This window comes from Oncorhynchus keta, chromosome 19, assembly GCF_023373465.1.
Source record: "Oncorhynchus keta strain PuntledgeMale-10-30-2019 chromosome 19, Oket_V2, whole genome shotgun sequence".
Lineage (NCBI taxonomy): Eukaryota > Metazoa > Chordata > Actinopteri > Salmoniformes > Salmonidae > Oncorhynchus > Oncorhynchus keta.
Window position 1 is genome coordinate 68,985,478 of NC_068439.1, and position 15,019 is coordinate 69,000,496.

Sequence of the window (15,019 nt, forward strand, 5' to 3'; positions counted from 1 at the left end):
ATGGTCACCAATGAAACACTGCCACAGGATGTAACACATGTAATGCACATTGACTGGTGAATCTTCTCATTAACTCGGTGTTATTACTTTGCAGGTAATTTTTTTATGGAGGATGGAATGGAAACATGCAAGTCAGATAAATAAAAAATATTTATTAAAAAAAACAGACCTGACATACAACTTGGTTTAAGTAAATCATAGCAAGACTCGAGCATGGAATATACCATCAAAAACGAGAGGCTGGGACTTCAATTCTATCTCTGACCACCAACTAACAAATGAGCCGACTATTCATCCCTCTCCAAATTTCAGCCCTCATAAGGCCTTTTCATTTCCCACAGGGAACGCTTCAGACCTCCATTTAAAAAGACCTGTGATTAAGATCACATGGCAACCCCACTTCTTTAGAGTAGAAAAACGTGGCAGTTCTAAAAACACATTGAAGAGAACAAGAAAAAAATCGTGCCAAAATCAAAGGGCAGCTATGTAATGAGTGAATCACACTAGATACTAGTAAGTCTACTGTAAATACAATGGGGTTGATACAAATAAGTTAAAACTAATAAGGCCAATTGCTTGTCCATAGTATCCATAGGAAGTCAAAGAAAGCAATAAAATGGTAAGGGCATAGCCAACATGGCTAACAGGTAGCCTCAATGAAACAAAATTCAACATCCTCATCAAATTCAGGTATTTGCTGTCAAAATACTTAGAAAAACCATGCATTTAAGTCAGATATGACCCATTCATAAAAGTTGAAAGATCACTCAATTTTCACAAGTCAAAAAAGTCAATATATTGTGAACAAACATGTAAAGTCAAATATGAAAATAAATAAATGTGAACAAACAAATCATACCAGTCAAGAATAGAGGTTGTTAGTACATTGAATCAAGGGCCAAATCAAACAAAAATGTATGTTAATGATCAATGCACAATAAACAGTGATTGTATACAGCTTAATAATGACACTAAATTCAGGACTTGCGCAATATAGGCCTTATACTTGGTACATGAAACATACCCTAAACAACACTAAGTGCAGACTCAAGACAGAAGGAAAACTCAAATGGATAAGTAAAATGAACAGTCAGTCTACTTTTCAGGCATGGTGGCATCAACATACTAAACTCTTCACCTGCATTGATTTAGCTACAAGTCTTGGAGGGAAAACTACAGTATCGCACCAAGTGGACACAGAAAATGTAACGTGGACATTTTAGGTTAAGTTATTCCAAGACAACTTTAGAACGCCAATTTAAAACATAAATATTTACAGACAATTTCCAGATTAACTTTAGAAAGCTCATCTTAAAATAGGAAAATGAACTGAGAAACTACTCAAATTGGGGGCATTACATACAGTTCTGGTCATTGACCTTGCTAGAGCAGTGGCATTGTCGTAGTAGCTCCTCAGAAACGGAAAAGATTGCTCAAAATGGGCCCTTAAATAAAATAGATAGGTTTCCCTACCATCACCAAAATACCTGGTTCAAGTGCCTTTTGTCATATTCCTAAAAATAAAAAGGTGGAGAAAAGGGTAGAAAAACACCCTAATATTTCAAGAGGCACACCCATCCCAGTTACTCTCTTTTAGGAGTCATTCAGAAGAGAATCAGTCACCTTTCTTTACGTAAGGCCAGATCCTGATCAGGGGATTCATGACAAGCACTATAGCTAGAAAGTAAGTTAATCTTCCTTTGACAGGATTTCTGCCACAGTAAGCATAAAACAGAACATTCAAGTATTGTCTGATCCGACAACATTAGAAACATTTTATATCACACTCAAAGTACCACATCGTTGGAAGTCTCAGTGCAGAACATCAGTAATGAAGGACGTAGTACAAAAACACCACAATTGAAAACTATAAAAAAACGTATAAAAAGCACAGACGTAGAAACTAGGCACTATACTCTATTGCACATGTGTAAGAACTTGCACCCATACATTTCAGGCGAGTCCAGCTCAGAAGCACTTCCTGAAAACAATCTGGGGGCCATATTCCTCGTATTCCTCTTGGCTGATCCAGGCCGAGGCAAAGGAAGACATGTTGGCCAGCAATGCACCTCCACACCATACAGAGAAATCTCTGTCCTTAGGGCTTTTCACCCGCACACACTCCCCCAAGTCTGTAGGCACCATGGTTCTAATTTCACTCTGGAGCCGCTCAGGCAGGCCAGCCAACAGGGTATTTCCACCTTCACAGGGGAAATAAATACATTCAGACATTGGCAGTTGAGTGGACAAGTATTCAGCAACTAATAAAACAAAAACTATGTACCTGATAGGACAATGTTCCCCAAAAAACTCTGCCGGAGGTCAATGTCTGAACTAAGGATAGACTTGAAAATACTCTCATGAATCCCGTAATGGTCTCGTCCAATCAGCTCTGGCTTAAAAAGAATCTCAGGAGCCCTGTGGATGGAAGACGGCACCGATTAACAGATCTTAGCCAACCCTTGGTGGCTATCCAAAAGCTTACTTGGTAGCACCATAATCAAAACTGAACAATAAATGGCACCGTTTGCAAAGGTACACACTTAACAGTTCTTAGTCTCAATTACCTCAGACAAAGCAGAACACTTAATTATCCAAACTCATTAGGGTGAGTGTTAAATCTTCAGAGTGAGGATACAGTGGCCCTGTTAGATGGTTACCTGAACCGCTCTGTGCTGAGGTGAACGACCTGGCCATCAGGCATGGTGTAATTCATCGCACTGCTGGCCGACCCTCCACAGGTTAGCTCATATTCATAGTCCTGGGACACCCGGCAGCATTTCTCCTTCATCTCCCTCACAATCTCCATCTCGGCAGAAGTGCGCATGCAGAAACCCTGCTCCTGCAGAAGCTGGTACACAGGAGAGTGGCACACAATACAGGTAATGGACATTGTTTTCAAGTAATCATCATTTTGAACTATTGTTTTAGACCAAATCCCTGTCCCAAATACATACAGATAATTATGCGTTAATATCAAATACCTTTTTAAGGTGCATTGTAACATCATGGCCAGCCAAGGTGCAACGCTGCACTGCGTGTGGTAAACAGTATCCCTCAAACACTGGCACACTATGGCTCACTCCATCCCCAGAGTCAAACACTACACCTAGTAGGAGGAACAGATACTCTAATGATTATCTGCCATATTCAAAACGATTCAACCAAATAGTAGATGTACAGTAAACAGTCTCATATTCTAGCTTTAAACAGGTCTTTGAAAGCATACTGTCCTCTACTCTGGGATACAACTGCCTTAAATATGTTAACCGACTAGACATATTTGTATATAATCGTGCTCGTTTTACCTGTGGTTCTCCCTGCTGCATAAAGTGCCAGCACTGCCTGCATGGCCACGTAGGTGAGAGGAACATTGAAGCACTCAAACATGAGTTCCACCATGCGCTGACGGATCGCCAGTGGGTTCATGGCTGCCTCGGTCAGTAGGACAGGGTGATCGTCTGGTTCCACATGCAACTGCTGGAATGTGTGGTGCCAAATCTGAAACCAGTCAATTGAGCAGTGAGGTCAAAACCACCAGTATGATACTATGGCTTCATCAGTACTCCCAAACGCACCACTAAAGCACATACAGAATATTGGATAAAATTAAGGTCAACAATATATCACCAACCTTTTCCATTTCATCCCAGTTGCGTATAATTCCGTTCTTCATGGGATACTTCAGTGCCAGGACTCCTCTCATATGTTGAGCCTCATGTCCAATATAGGTCTCCCGTTCCAAGTAGCCATTCATTATTTCCTGATGGCAAATTAGAAAGAAAGTCTGCACATAGGGAAAGCCATGGTGGCCAATACGACCTTAACTTGATGAAAAACAGCCCAAGAGTATAGATGCCACATACTTGGCTGTTGCCTTACCTCGTATTTTGGCAGCCCAATGATATTTGGGAATATCGTATTCGGGAGGTCCTGATCGGCAAACCCTGCTTTCATCAAACCAGACCCTGTGTCCAGCACAATAGGGGTCTTGAAATTGGTCATCTAAAAAATAAATAAAGCCTAACAATTCACATTTTACCGAAAGATAAAGTATAATAATCAGGTCTATGGTGAATAATGTGGACGTCTAACTAAAGCCTTACGTCTCTGGTGGGGATGTGGTGATTGGGTTGATTGGCAGGTGATCTCCTGGCAGTACCACACCTCTGAAACCCATCAGGGACATCTACTTCTCTCCACTCATCAGCTCCACTTGGTTCACATGATCCAGATGTTACCTCAGCAGACATACGAGATAGCTCTTCAGAATTAGACCCCAAATGTGTTAACACATCCTCAGATTTCTGGGAGCAGTGGATTTCTATCTGAACACAGTCAGAGTCAACAAGCGTTAATGTTGATCCCATAGAGCAGCCGCCTAGCGTTGACTGTTCATGGAAGTCCAAAGGGTCATTACATAAGGATGCCTGTTGATCAGCGAAGGGTTTGTCATTGTTGTCACTTCTGTGTTTATTCACATCTTGACTCAGAACAGGATTAGGAGAACTGTTTGTAGGTTTGAGGTTTCGCTCTTTAGGCTTCGGGTGAGTATTGAGCGCAACTTGCGGTGTGAGCCTAGGGTTAGGGTCAGAATCACTATCAGGGCAGAGAGTTCTATATATGGGTTTGGTTGGAATTTTGAGTTCTTGACCTTTATCATTCACAGGAACAGATGCCTTTCTTGGTTTAGGCACAGAGGTGTTGGCATTAGCCCCTGGGTCAAATGCTCCATGTTCAGGGCACATTTCACATATAAGGGAGGTAGTCTCTGGTGTGCAACTTTGAAAGGCTTCCCCAGATCTTACATCTTTCTCTGTACCCTCGTGGCTTTGGATGCCAACCTCTTCAATAGATTCATTGGGATCAGAAGTGATTTGTGGTAGAGTTAAAACTTGTGAATTGTGATCAGTAAGATCACAGTAGCTGGGGGTGTCAACTACCATGGCATCACCACAGCCGGATATATTAACGTCACCATGTGGGGAATGACCATTTACACTTTGAACACATGTTTGTGATACAGGGGTTTTGGCATAATCTGGACATGGGGTTGCAGTAATACTGAGGGATTCATTAGGATCCAGGTTTATGGAGTGTTGGGGTAAGGATGGCAAGTGCTTCATTTTGTGGTGTTGGCTCCTATTGTCTGATATAAGATTATCACAGAGTGCACGGTCCTCCAAGTTAAGTTTAGAAGTCCTTTCCATTACTGAGCATTTCACTACTTTCCTGGTTCTGCTCATCCTCTTGAGTTGACATTCTTCTGTCATCTCTTTGTCTAGGCTATTTTCCATCCCCTCCACTTCTCTTTTCTCCCTCGCTAGTTCTAATAGAAACTCCTGCCTCTCCTTGCTCGTACTTCGGGAAACCACTGATTGAGTGGGCTTTTCATCAAGGCACTGCTTCTCAGCCCGGCGAAGCTGGTGGATCTTGAGGTTCTCCTCCATGATGAGCTCATCCAGAACATGCAGTCCTCTCAGCTCCTTCAGCAACTCTCCCCTGCTGCTTTGAGGGCACATCAGACCAGTCAACCCAGTCTCAGTCAGCCGTCCATTGTGGCCCATGCTGTGTTCTGAGGCCACAGTTTCACTAGTTGCCTCTGGTGACCTGCATTCACTCTGGTTGTCAGTGTCTGCAGAGGCAAGACTGTCATCAAGGCCCAGGACACCATGTGCCTTAAGGTCACTGGAGGACATCTAGAAAACAAAAACATTGTTATTATTAATAACAGAAACATAAAAGTGGAGATTCCCATCAGCTGATTATCTAGTATGATTTAAAGTCCGACAAACAAAATAAACTTAGCTTGTATTAAATTAAATCTATTTTCAATCTTGTAAAAACAATACTTTCTTACAAATCTCTGGGGGGGGGGGGGTATAATTTGTTGACAAGTGCATTTAGTTATTGCGAAAAAATAAAAAATAATTTATAGAATCCAATTTGTAATGTATGGACAGTGGTCTACGTTGTTCATAGTTCACCAGCTTAAATGGTTCCATGATCCACATCTGACCTAGAGGTACACATTTACATCATGACCTACCACACTTCCCTGCGCCTCACTGCCCCATGATTCCCACGGTTTGCTCGTGCTCTCAGTCTTCAGAAGGACAGCCAATATCTGCTCCTGTACCATCACGTTCTCTTCCTCCTGTAAAAAACAAAAACAAAGTTAAGAGAAGTGTTTACAAATGCAAGCTATTGGCCTACGCCATGGTTTAGGGAGGGCTGCAAAATTCCAGGAACTCAAATTCCCTGGATTTCAAGAAATCCTGGTTGAGAATTCTGAATTGCTGCTTATTCCCTCCTGATTCTGGGAATCCTCCATCCAGGATTTCTGGAACACCAGGGAATCTATTGAACGTTCCTGGAATTTCACAACCCTAGGTTCAGGTCACTATTAACAATCTCAGTAATGTGCAAATCTGAGAAGCCAAACCATTTATTGCATCAGCATGAAGACAATCCATTTAACATTTGTACCAACATGCCTCTAGTATTCCAGCTGCTCGGTCCAAGATCTCCTCTACCTTCCTGAGACCCTCCTGCTCCTTCAGGTCCCAGTCATTTAACGAGACTTCAGTCATGGAGCTGGTTATCCTGCAAAAATCAAACAGCAACAAGATGAGTGCTTTGGCTTTCATAGTTTACTAGGCACAATGGGCACCTATGACGACCATGTCAGGAGACTAGAGCATAATGTGTCATTACCTTTCACAGCTGTCCTGTTCGGGGTTGTGAAAGTCATACGTATCCCAGAGTAGAGTGGGGCTGCTCTCTGCAGTGTAGTTGGGCCCATCTCTTGCATCTGTGATGGTGCTTGAAAGGGGATCCCGAATGGCACTCAGTTCCGAGTCATCAAAGCTGTCCTGTGCCTGTAGGATACTGTCGCTGGGCTGTGCCCCTCTGCTTTGAGGGTTGGTTTGTACCTCTGTCTGTGTGGGCTGGTCTCTGGACCAGTTGGATAATTGGTCACTGTGGTGGTAGCACTCTGAAGGGTTTGGGTTCTTAACGTCCCGCAACTGTGGTGACTGTGATGGGTTCTGAGTGATGGTGACCGTGTAGGAGTTCTCAAGGTCTTCCACAGGCAGACTGAGCCATGGATTATGGGGCAGGGTAGCCGAACGCTTCAGCTTGATCTCAAAATGCATCGAGTCCACAGTTATCTTTGGGATGATCTGAATGCTGGCCCTTGAGGTGCTGCCCATGGAGCCAAAGTCAAAATCCTCCCTGCGCTCCTCAACGTCAGACACGCTGGAGATGTTCTCCTCGTAGATCTTGGGCTGCCTGGTGATGGGCCTGATGGAGTCCCTGGTGCCTGGTACCCTGGACGGCCCCTCCCATCCCTCTCGCCCAGCTCCTGTCTCCATGTGGCCACTTCCTGCTCCATCAAAGCCAGAGTCAAAGGAGCTGAGGGAGGGAGGCTTCCCTACAGCAGACACAGCCCCAGAGACTGCACTGGAAGGAGACGTACCCAGAGGGGCCTGATGGTGCTTGAGGTTGGAGAGAGAGCCGTGGCTGTGCATGTTGTCCTTAGTGTGGCTGTCAGATCTGGAACCAGAGGTTCTACTGTGACTAAACGTCACATCTGGAATGTTGAGACTGGCCTCAGGTACTCTGCCTACAGCCAGGTTAATGTGTGGCCTAGGTCCTTCCCTGTGGCTGGCTCTCAGAAACTCATACTGCCACTGCAGCGCTGACTGGAGGTCGTTGATAGGTACTACACCTGGACAGGTCAGAAGTTTACACAGATTCATGCATCTGAAAGAAAGAAAGCGCCAGGGTCAAAGCAAAAACAGTGATAAGTCACCAGATCAAATACACTACTCAAAAAAATAAAGGGAACACTTAAACAACAATGTAACTCCAAGTCGATCATACTTCTGTGAAATCAAACTGTCCACTTAGGAAGCAACACTGATTGACAATACATTTCACATGCTGTTGTGCAAATGGAATAGACAACAGGTGGAAATTATAGGCAATTAGGAAGACACCCCCAATAAAAGAGTGGTTCTGCAGGTGGGGACCACAGACCACTTCTCAATTCCTATGCTTCCTGGCTGATGTTTTGGTCACTTTTGAATGCTGGCGGTGCTTTCACTCTAGTGGTAGCATGAGACGGAGTCTAGAACCCACACAAGTGGCTCAGGTAGTGCAGCTCATCCAGAATGGCACATCAATGCGAGCTGTGGCAAGAAGGTTTGCTGTGTCTGTCAGCGTAGTGTCCAGAGCATAGAGGCGCTACCAGGAGACAGGCCAGTACATCAGGAGACGTGGAGAAGGCCGTAGGAGGGCAACAACCCAGCAGCAGGACCGCTACCTCTGCCTTTGTGCAAGGAGGATCACTGCCAGAGCCCTGCAAAATGATCTCCAGCAGGCCACAAATGTGCATGTGTCTGCTCAAACGGTCAGAAACCGACTCCATGAGGGTGGTATGAGGGCCCGACGTCCACAGGTGGGGGTTGTGCTTACAGCCCAACACCGTGCAGGACGTTTTTCATTTGCAAGAGAACACAAAGATTGGCAAATTCGCCACTGGCGCCCTGTCCTCTTCAGATGAAAGCAGGTTCACACTGAGCACATGTGACAGACGTGACAGTCTGGATACGCCGTGGAGAACGTTCTGCTGCCTGCAACATCCTCCAGCATGACCGGTTTGGCGGTGGGTCATGGTGTGGGGTGGCATTTCTTTGGGGGGCCGCACAGCCCTCCATGTGCTCGCCAGAGGTAGCCTGACTGCCATTAGGTACCGAGATGAGATCCTCGGACCCCTTGTAAGACCATATGCTGGTGCGGTTGGCCCTGGGTTCCTCCTAATGCAAGACAATGCTAGACCTCATGTGGCTGGAGTGTCAGCAGTTCCTGCAAGAGGAAGGCATTGATGCTATGGACTGGCCCTCCTGTTCCCCAGACCTGAATCCAATTGAGCACATCATGTCTCGCTCCATCCACCAACGTGGCACCACAGACTGGCCAGGAGTTGGCGGATGCTTTAGTCCAGGTCTGGGAGGAGATCCCTCAGGAGACCATCCGCCATCTCATCAGGAGCATGCCCAGGCGTAGTAGGGAGGTCATACATGCACATGGAGGCCACACACACTACTGAGCCTCAATTTGACTTGTTTTAAGGACATTACATCAGTTGGATCAGCCTGTAGTGTGGTTTTCCACTTTAATTTTGACTGAGACTCCAAATCCAGACCTCCATGAGTTGATACATTTGATTTCCATTGATAATTTGTGTGATTGTTGTCAGCATATTCAACTATGTAAAGAAAAAAGTATTTAATAAGAATATTTCATTAATTCAGATCTAGGATGTGTTATTTTAGTGTTCCCTTTATTTTTTTGAGTAGTGTACCTAGAGAAGTCTGTAGTTAATACCCTCCCTTAATACCCCCCCTTAATACCCAAATTGCACTGTGGTATAAAACAGTATTATGCAACAGTAGTTTCTCACCTTTGTGATAGCTGTTTGCCAGTCTGCTGTAGGTGGGCGTCAGGGATGACGTTGGCCAGGTGAGCAAGCTGGACCAGCTCATCCATGTCCGGGGAGGGGTTGTTTCTCAGGAAGTCACAGACTGCCTGCCTCCACACAGGGACAGGGCCATGCATCTCCAGCGGGTGGCGCCGCCTGGGGAGGGGGTCATAGTTCACACCCCACAGAAGGTCTTGGAGAAAGTTCTCACACAGGACTATGTTGTACCAACTATTGGCCTGTTGAGATGAAAGAAATTTAGTTCATGACGTCAGATTAAATTGACAATGTCTAACCACAAAACACCACATACACATCACAGGACCTAAACATGTAAAATGTTGTCATTTCAAGAATTTCTAATTGTAGTCTATTTCAATTACATCACCACTTCAGTATAATATAAAGTTGGCATGCACAATCAGGTATCATAAGACATTAGTGCAAGTGGACAACTACCTTTGTGTAGTAGTGGTAGAAGTCAGAGACTGTTCGGAGGGTCTGATGAGGGAGCTCTACAGCAGCGTGGAAGTTCTCCTTCAGTCTGTCCAGATCCTGCACCCACTCTTCCCTGGTCTGGACATCACCAGGAGGCAGAACCTCAACTAATGTGTGGATCACATCTTCAGAACAGCGAACCAGGGCCTGACAAGAGGGAGGACAAACCACCGCTGTGTCATTAAGGATCCATACAGCAACTCGAATATGGCAATGCACCAATCTTAGGAGGAAAATATCAGAGTAGCCTAGATTTACCATGGCAGGGGTATAGATCGATGCCTCGAATTCTGACATTAACATCTCAGCCCTTCTGGCATCTTTAGAGATCTCTATTCTGTAAGGCTGGAGCTTCTCTTTCTGAAGGCTTTTAATCTGTTCTGTTAACTGCAAGTGGAGGTAAATAAAGCAAAATAATTAAACATTTAAATAAGCCTCTGAAAATGGAAAAAGGCAAGACAACTGGGTCATGTTCATTAGGCACCAAATGGAAGAACTGACAAACAGGAAAGGACTGGACTAAAGACCAATTTTTGTTTTCCGTTGCAAAGCATTTTAATTTTTTTTTTGTTTTGTGCCCTAATTAACAACATTTTAGAATAATTGTTGTTATGTATTTTAACAAACCTGCTGTGCCTCATTACGCAGCTGGAAGACCTGTAGCTGGAGGTGGGCCTTGGAAAAGGCCTGTTGCCACAGCAACTCAATTTTTTCCACAGCCACAGTTATCCTGTCAACAAAAACAACAATAAGATACCTTCAACCTGGGGAGAAGACTCAATGTAGCAGAATACTATGAACCTTGAAATAGAACAGTTCTGTGTACATTACTTGCACAATATCTATCCATTGACAGATTTGTCTAGATAGAAAGTAATTTGGTGTCAAATATGCAAGTCTATACTTCAAAAACAAATAAAATGCACACCCTACTCCTAAGGAAAACGCTATATGCCAGCCTGCCTACATTTACTTCGTCAGCAGTGACCGTGCATACCACACAGTAAAGTACCTGCTGTAGTTCTGCAGCATGTCGAAGGCTGTGTTGGTGAAGAGGGCTGTCCCGACCATGGCCTGATAGCATGAGTTCTTCTCAGGGTAGCGCATCTTCTCCACCACACACTCACAGTGCCTTAGCAGCTCATCCAACCCCAGCTCCCTACACACCACAAGGATAGTAGAGTTCAACATGTCCTCTGTACATAATATGTACATATGCAGTCACTCAGCCTTTTCAGGGGCACAAGAGTCCATAGATTCAAGGAAATCCTTCAAAAGGCGTTGCAACTTTAGGCAGGTAACTTAAGCCATTAAAAGCACTTAGAAAGTGTGCATATGTACAGCAGCTTTATATATATGTAGAGCAACTGGGCGTACACATGTACTACCCAAAGTAGGCATTTGTTATGTCCAACTGAATGAGAGCCCAATGGTGAAAACGGAGTCTCTTACCGCCGAAGCATATGGAACTTGGCCTCGTTGGTATAACAGAAGGCTTTCAGTTCAGTGAAGGCAGAGGGGACAGGCTGTCTGGAGAGGGTCTGCAGGGTGGAGATGGAGGACGGGAGCCTCTGGACCACCGAGAGAAACTCCTGAACAAAGCCATCTATCTCCTACATAAACAGTCCAAGAAGCTAGTTAGAAGGATAATGAGGGTGAGATGAAGTAGAAAGAAAAATACAATAAAGTAAATCCTTTAGCATCAAAAAAGCATTATTCACATGCTTGTCAAAGTTGTACAACCACCAACCAATAGGCAAAGACAACCAAAATCTACAACAAATTTGCTCACCTACTCAATCTACCAAGAATGTCCATTTAGTTACTGTAACAGCACAACATTTTAACAGAAAACATTATAGCATCTCAAAACAGACTGCCCTCAGCAGTACTAATGAATAGTCAACATGGGTGAATACCCAGTCAAACATGAGTGAATATGATCAAATGGTTAGAGGCCGCCTTTCACTTGGTAATGAGGTCCACTGATTGCACTCTGCAATTGCGCAAGCTTCACCAAGGTAACAATGGGTCAGAGGCCACATCACTGAAACTCATGAATGGATTCGCAAATGAAAAATCTCTACCCACAGATGACACAGTTGAGTCACTAACTGCACACTCATCTCTCCAGATAGATTCATTAACTGAATCTACCACAGATGTTCACTAGTGGAAGAAATAAGTAAATAGCTTGGATTGGAAGCAGAGTTCTCCCGCTCTCTTATTCATTTCATCCTTAAGACAGGCAACAAATCAAAAGCAGAGGATAGGAGGCAGTGAGGTCGTCCTTTGACCCCTGACGGGGAAAGGAGGACAATGCTGCCGTGTATTAAACCTATTAGTGGAGTTATGACTGATCCTAAGATCATCTACTGCCAAAGCTCGCTGTGGCAAACAAGACTGTCCTTTTAAGATCACATTACACGCACGACATGACTAGTCATGTACTGCCTAAGATTTATCATGAGAAAAGTCCAGTGTGATTATTTTACAGAACGAGTTCTGACGCAGTCAATGGAATTCTTTGAAAGAAAACTGAGAATTCTGCTGAGATTACATGCCAATGAATGGACACAAGCATTTTACAGCTGGCATAACTTTCCACTTGACCAATAAGCAAAACACCACAGGATGAAATGACAACAGTCCGTGTATTTGATTGTAAGAAACAAACCTTGACAAAGGTAACCCAACTTCGATGACAGTAAACCAGGTAGCCGCCTAAAGATGCAGTCAACTGGCTTCTATCAATGTAGTTGGAAAGGTCAAAGACCGCTTTCAGCAGAACTCTCTGTTGGTATTAAAAGGATGTTTAGACACACACCCCACACACACAATATGAAAGGTGACGACAGTGAACCCATCTTACCTTAAAGAGAGCAACATAAGACTTTGATGGTACCAGAAGTTTCAACAATAGTTTCAGAACATCTTTCTTTTTCGGTTGAATTATGTATACAGTGTGCACTGTCCTCCTATGAAGCTAGATGGGGCAAGACATTTATGTTAATTTTCATCAATATTACTTAATGACAAGTCAAAATCACACACCTAGTAGTACAACTTGGGTGGGGCACAAATGTCTTCCCCAAATTTGGAATTTTAGTGAGCACCACAGTTCTTTCAGTGGCCATGACAAATGAGGACAAACTGACATCAAGACTCACTGCACCATTATCAAAAATGACGAAATCAAATGTACACATTAGTATGCTTGTGGACATAAAGAGTATACCATTTGATTGATTTTCAAAATGATATGTAATCAGACAAAGAGCCACAGACAGCTGAATAGTATGGCAGATTTCCAAACACCTTAACCAATTTAGCTCAGATAATGCAATTCCTCATACAATTCCACTAGAGCTTAATAAATAACTGAAGGCATATGATCCAGCATGTGATCTCCCTACCCGCCACCGCTTCAGTATTTTAGCCCATAACCATCATCCAAGCAGGAAGTGACGCACTTCGCATTATGCCCTAAAGAGCAACATCAGACAAGAACACTTAATGAGCTAGGAGTACCAGAAAGGCCAATCCGAGGTGGAGCTATGAAGTGCTTTACAAAATCATTGTGGTTGAACTGGGCACAGCAATACAAAAAACAGACTCACTGTCAACACATCCAAGACATAATCAACTTATTATTTTTAATTGTGCAAAAGTGGATTGAGGTGTACTAAATAGCACTACTTTAAGAACCAACTATTACCATTACTGTAGAGCAATGCCTACAAGCCATCTAAAACATGAAATCTTTGTCTGTACAAAATATGAAATGTTCCCTCAAATTATTCAAGATATGGATGTTTTTCTGCAAAATGATAGAATAGATACCTCAAGGAGAAGAAGTGTTTCAGCAATGAACCTTGTTGTATTAAGAGTGGCTTGTCTCAAATCAGCCACAACTGAAACCAAGCTCTCCTTCTCCTGTTTCTTACTAAAAAACAAAGTGGCATCAGTGAGGCTCAACATGACTTCCAGTTGACCAATCTTAAATATACATCTGCAAAAAAGAAAAAACACACAATACATTGTAGGTACACACTTGTACAAACAGAGAAAGTAGTGTATGAAGTCAACCACTTCAGATTTGCTTAGATCTGAAAGACTGCCATGAGAGTCCACAGGGAACAGAACCAGAGGACATCCATGCTGATCAAAGGCACCTGTTGACAGAAATACAATCATTTCATGCGCACATTGTTACAGTTCATGATTTGTTATTGTTTTTTTACATTTTACACATTGTAACATACAAATAATGAATCGAGTGTTTATTATAGCCTACCAGGGAAAACTACTGCTCCCGAGTTCAACACATGATCTGGAGGCAGCGGAAGGGAGGGGGAGGCCACTTGGAATTCTGAAAGTATTTGTGCGAAACGAATATTTACATTAGAAACATGCCTGGGTACAATTTCATCGGTGTTTTTCCACTAACCTTAGAAACCAGAGCGTCCGGCGCCTTCCAATCCCCCTCCCCACCCAACCCAACTGCAGCCAATAAGTAGCAAAACTACCCTCACGACAATACATCAGAACAGAGCTTATTTGCAAGCACATTTTACACACTTCATTTACCACAAACAAAGCGCTACCATAACACGTGATATTAGATTGCAACATCATAATAACTTCGTAAAAATTTAACAAATTATCACGCTGCAGCGTGCACTTGACTCGATTGTTACCTGTTGCTTGGCGGTGGCTCATTGTGGGGTTCTCACAGTCCTTTCCAAATGTTGAAGCTTTCGTTATTTTTCCTGCCGGAATGCAAAAAAAACATTTAGAATCGATCCTCTCATATTTCCTAACTAAACGATCTAAAATACATCATTATATTTGAGTGTCGGTTGGACAAGAGACCTGGGATCTAGTCCACTTGTTTCCGCCATATTGAGTTCATTCCGAACAGGGTATCATGCGGTTGAGCAATTCCATTGAGTGGAAGCTGCGTGCCCTCATTTATAACTTCAAATATCGGAGGGCGGGGAAAGATAACGAGAACGTGACTTGCATGGAGAG

At 43.5% G+C, this 15,019-nt stretch overlaps 1 protein-coding gene across 4 annotated transcripts; it reads right to left on the bottom strand.

Moving 5' to 3' along the window:
• Positions 1-137: 137 nt before the first annotated feature.
• Positions 138-14,939, bottom strand: si:ch211-241j12.3 (uncharacterized protein LOC566552 homolog). Of its 4 annotated transcripts, XM_035794452.2 has the most exons (24): positions 14,861-14,932; positions 14,686-14,757; positions 14,283-14,357; positions 14,040-14,160; positions 13,829-13,931; positions 12,858-12,971; positions 12,663-12,779; positions 11,438-11,598; positions 10,998-11,144; positions 10,613-10,715; positions 10,244-10,372; positions 9,947-10,132; positions 9,470-9,726; positions 6,718-7,767; positions 6,498-6,606; positions 6,050-6,157; positions 4,107-5,699; positions 3,883-4,005; positions 3,635-3,763; positions 3,309-3,501; positions 2,985-3,109; positions 2,661-2,851; positions 2,285-2,418; positions 138-2,201 (listed from the first exon to the last, which is right to left on the bottom strand). In XM_035794452.2, exons 2-24 carry the CDS (start codon positions 14,705-14,707, stop codon positions 1,969-1,971), a joined length of 5,523 nt encoding a protein of 1,840 aa, XP_035650345.1. In that variant the 5' UTR covers positions 14,708-14,757; positions 14,861-14,932; the 3' UTR covers positions 138-1,968. The 4 variants fall into 4 exon arrangements, 3 of the variants coding, with proteins under 3 accessions (XP_035650345.1, XP_035650344.1, XP_035650349.1); XM_035794451.2 differs by having other exon boundaries at positions 13,829-14,160; positions 14,861-14,933; XR_004828682.2 differs by lacking the exons at positions 138-2,201; positions 2,285-2,418; positions 2,661-2,851; positions 2,985-3,109; positions 3,309-3,501 and having other exon boundaries at positions 3,883-3,968; positions 13,829-14,160; positions 14,861-14,939.
• Between the last annotated feature and the right edge of the window lie 80 nt (positions 14,940-15,019).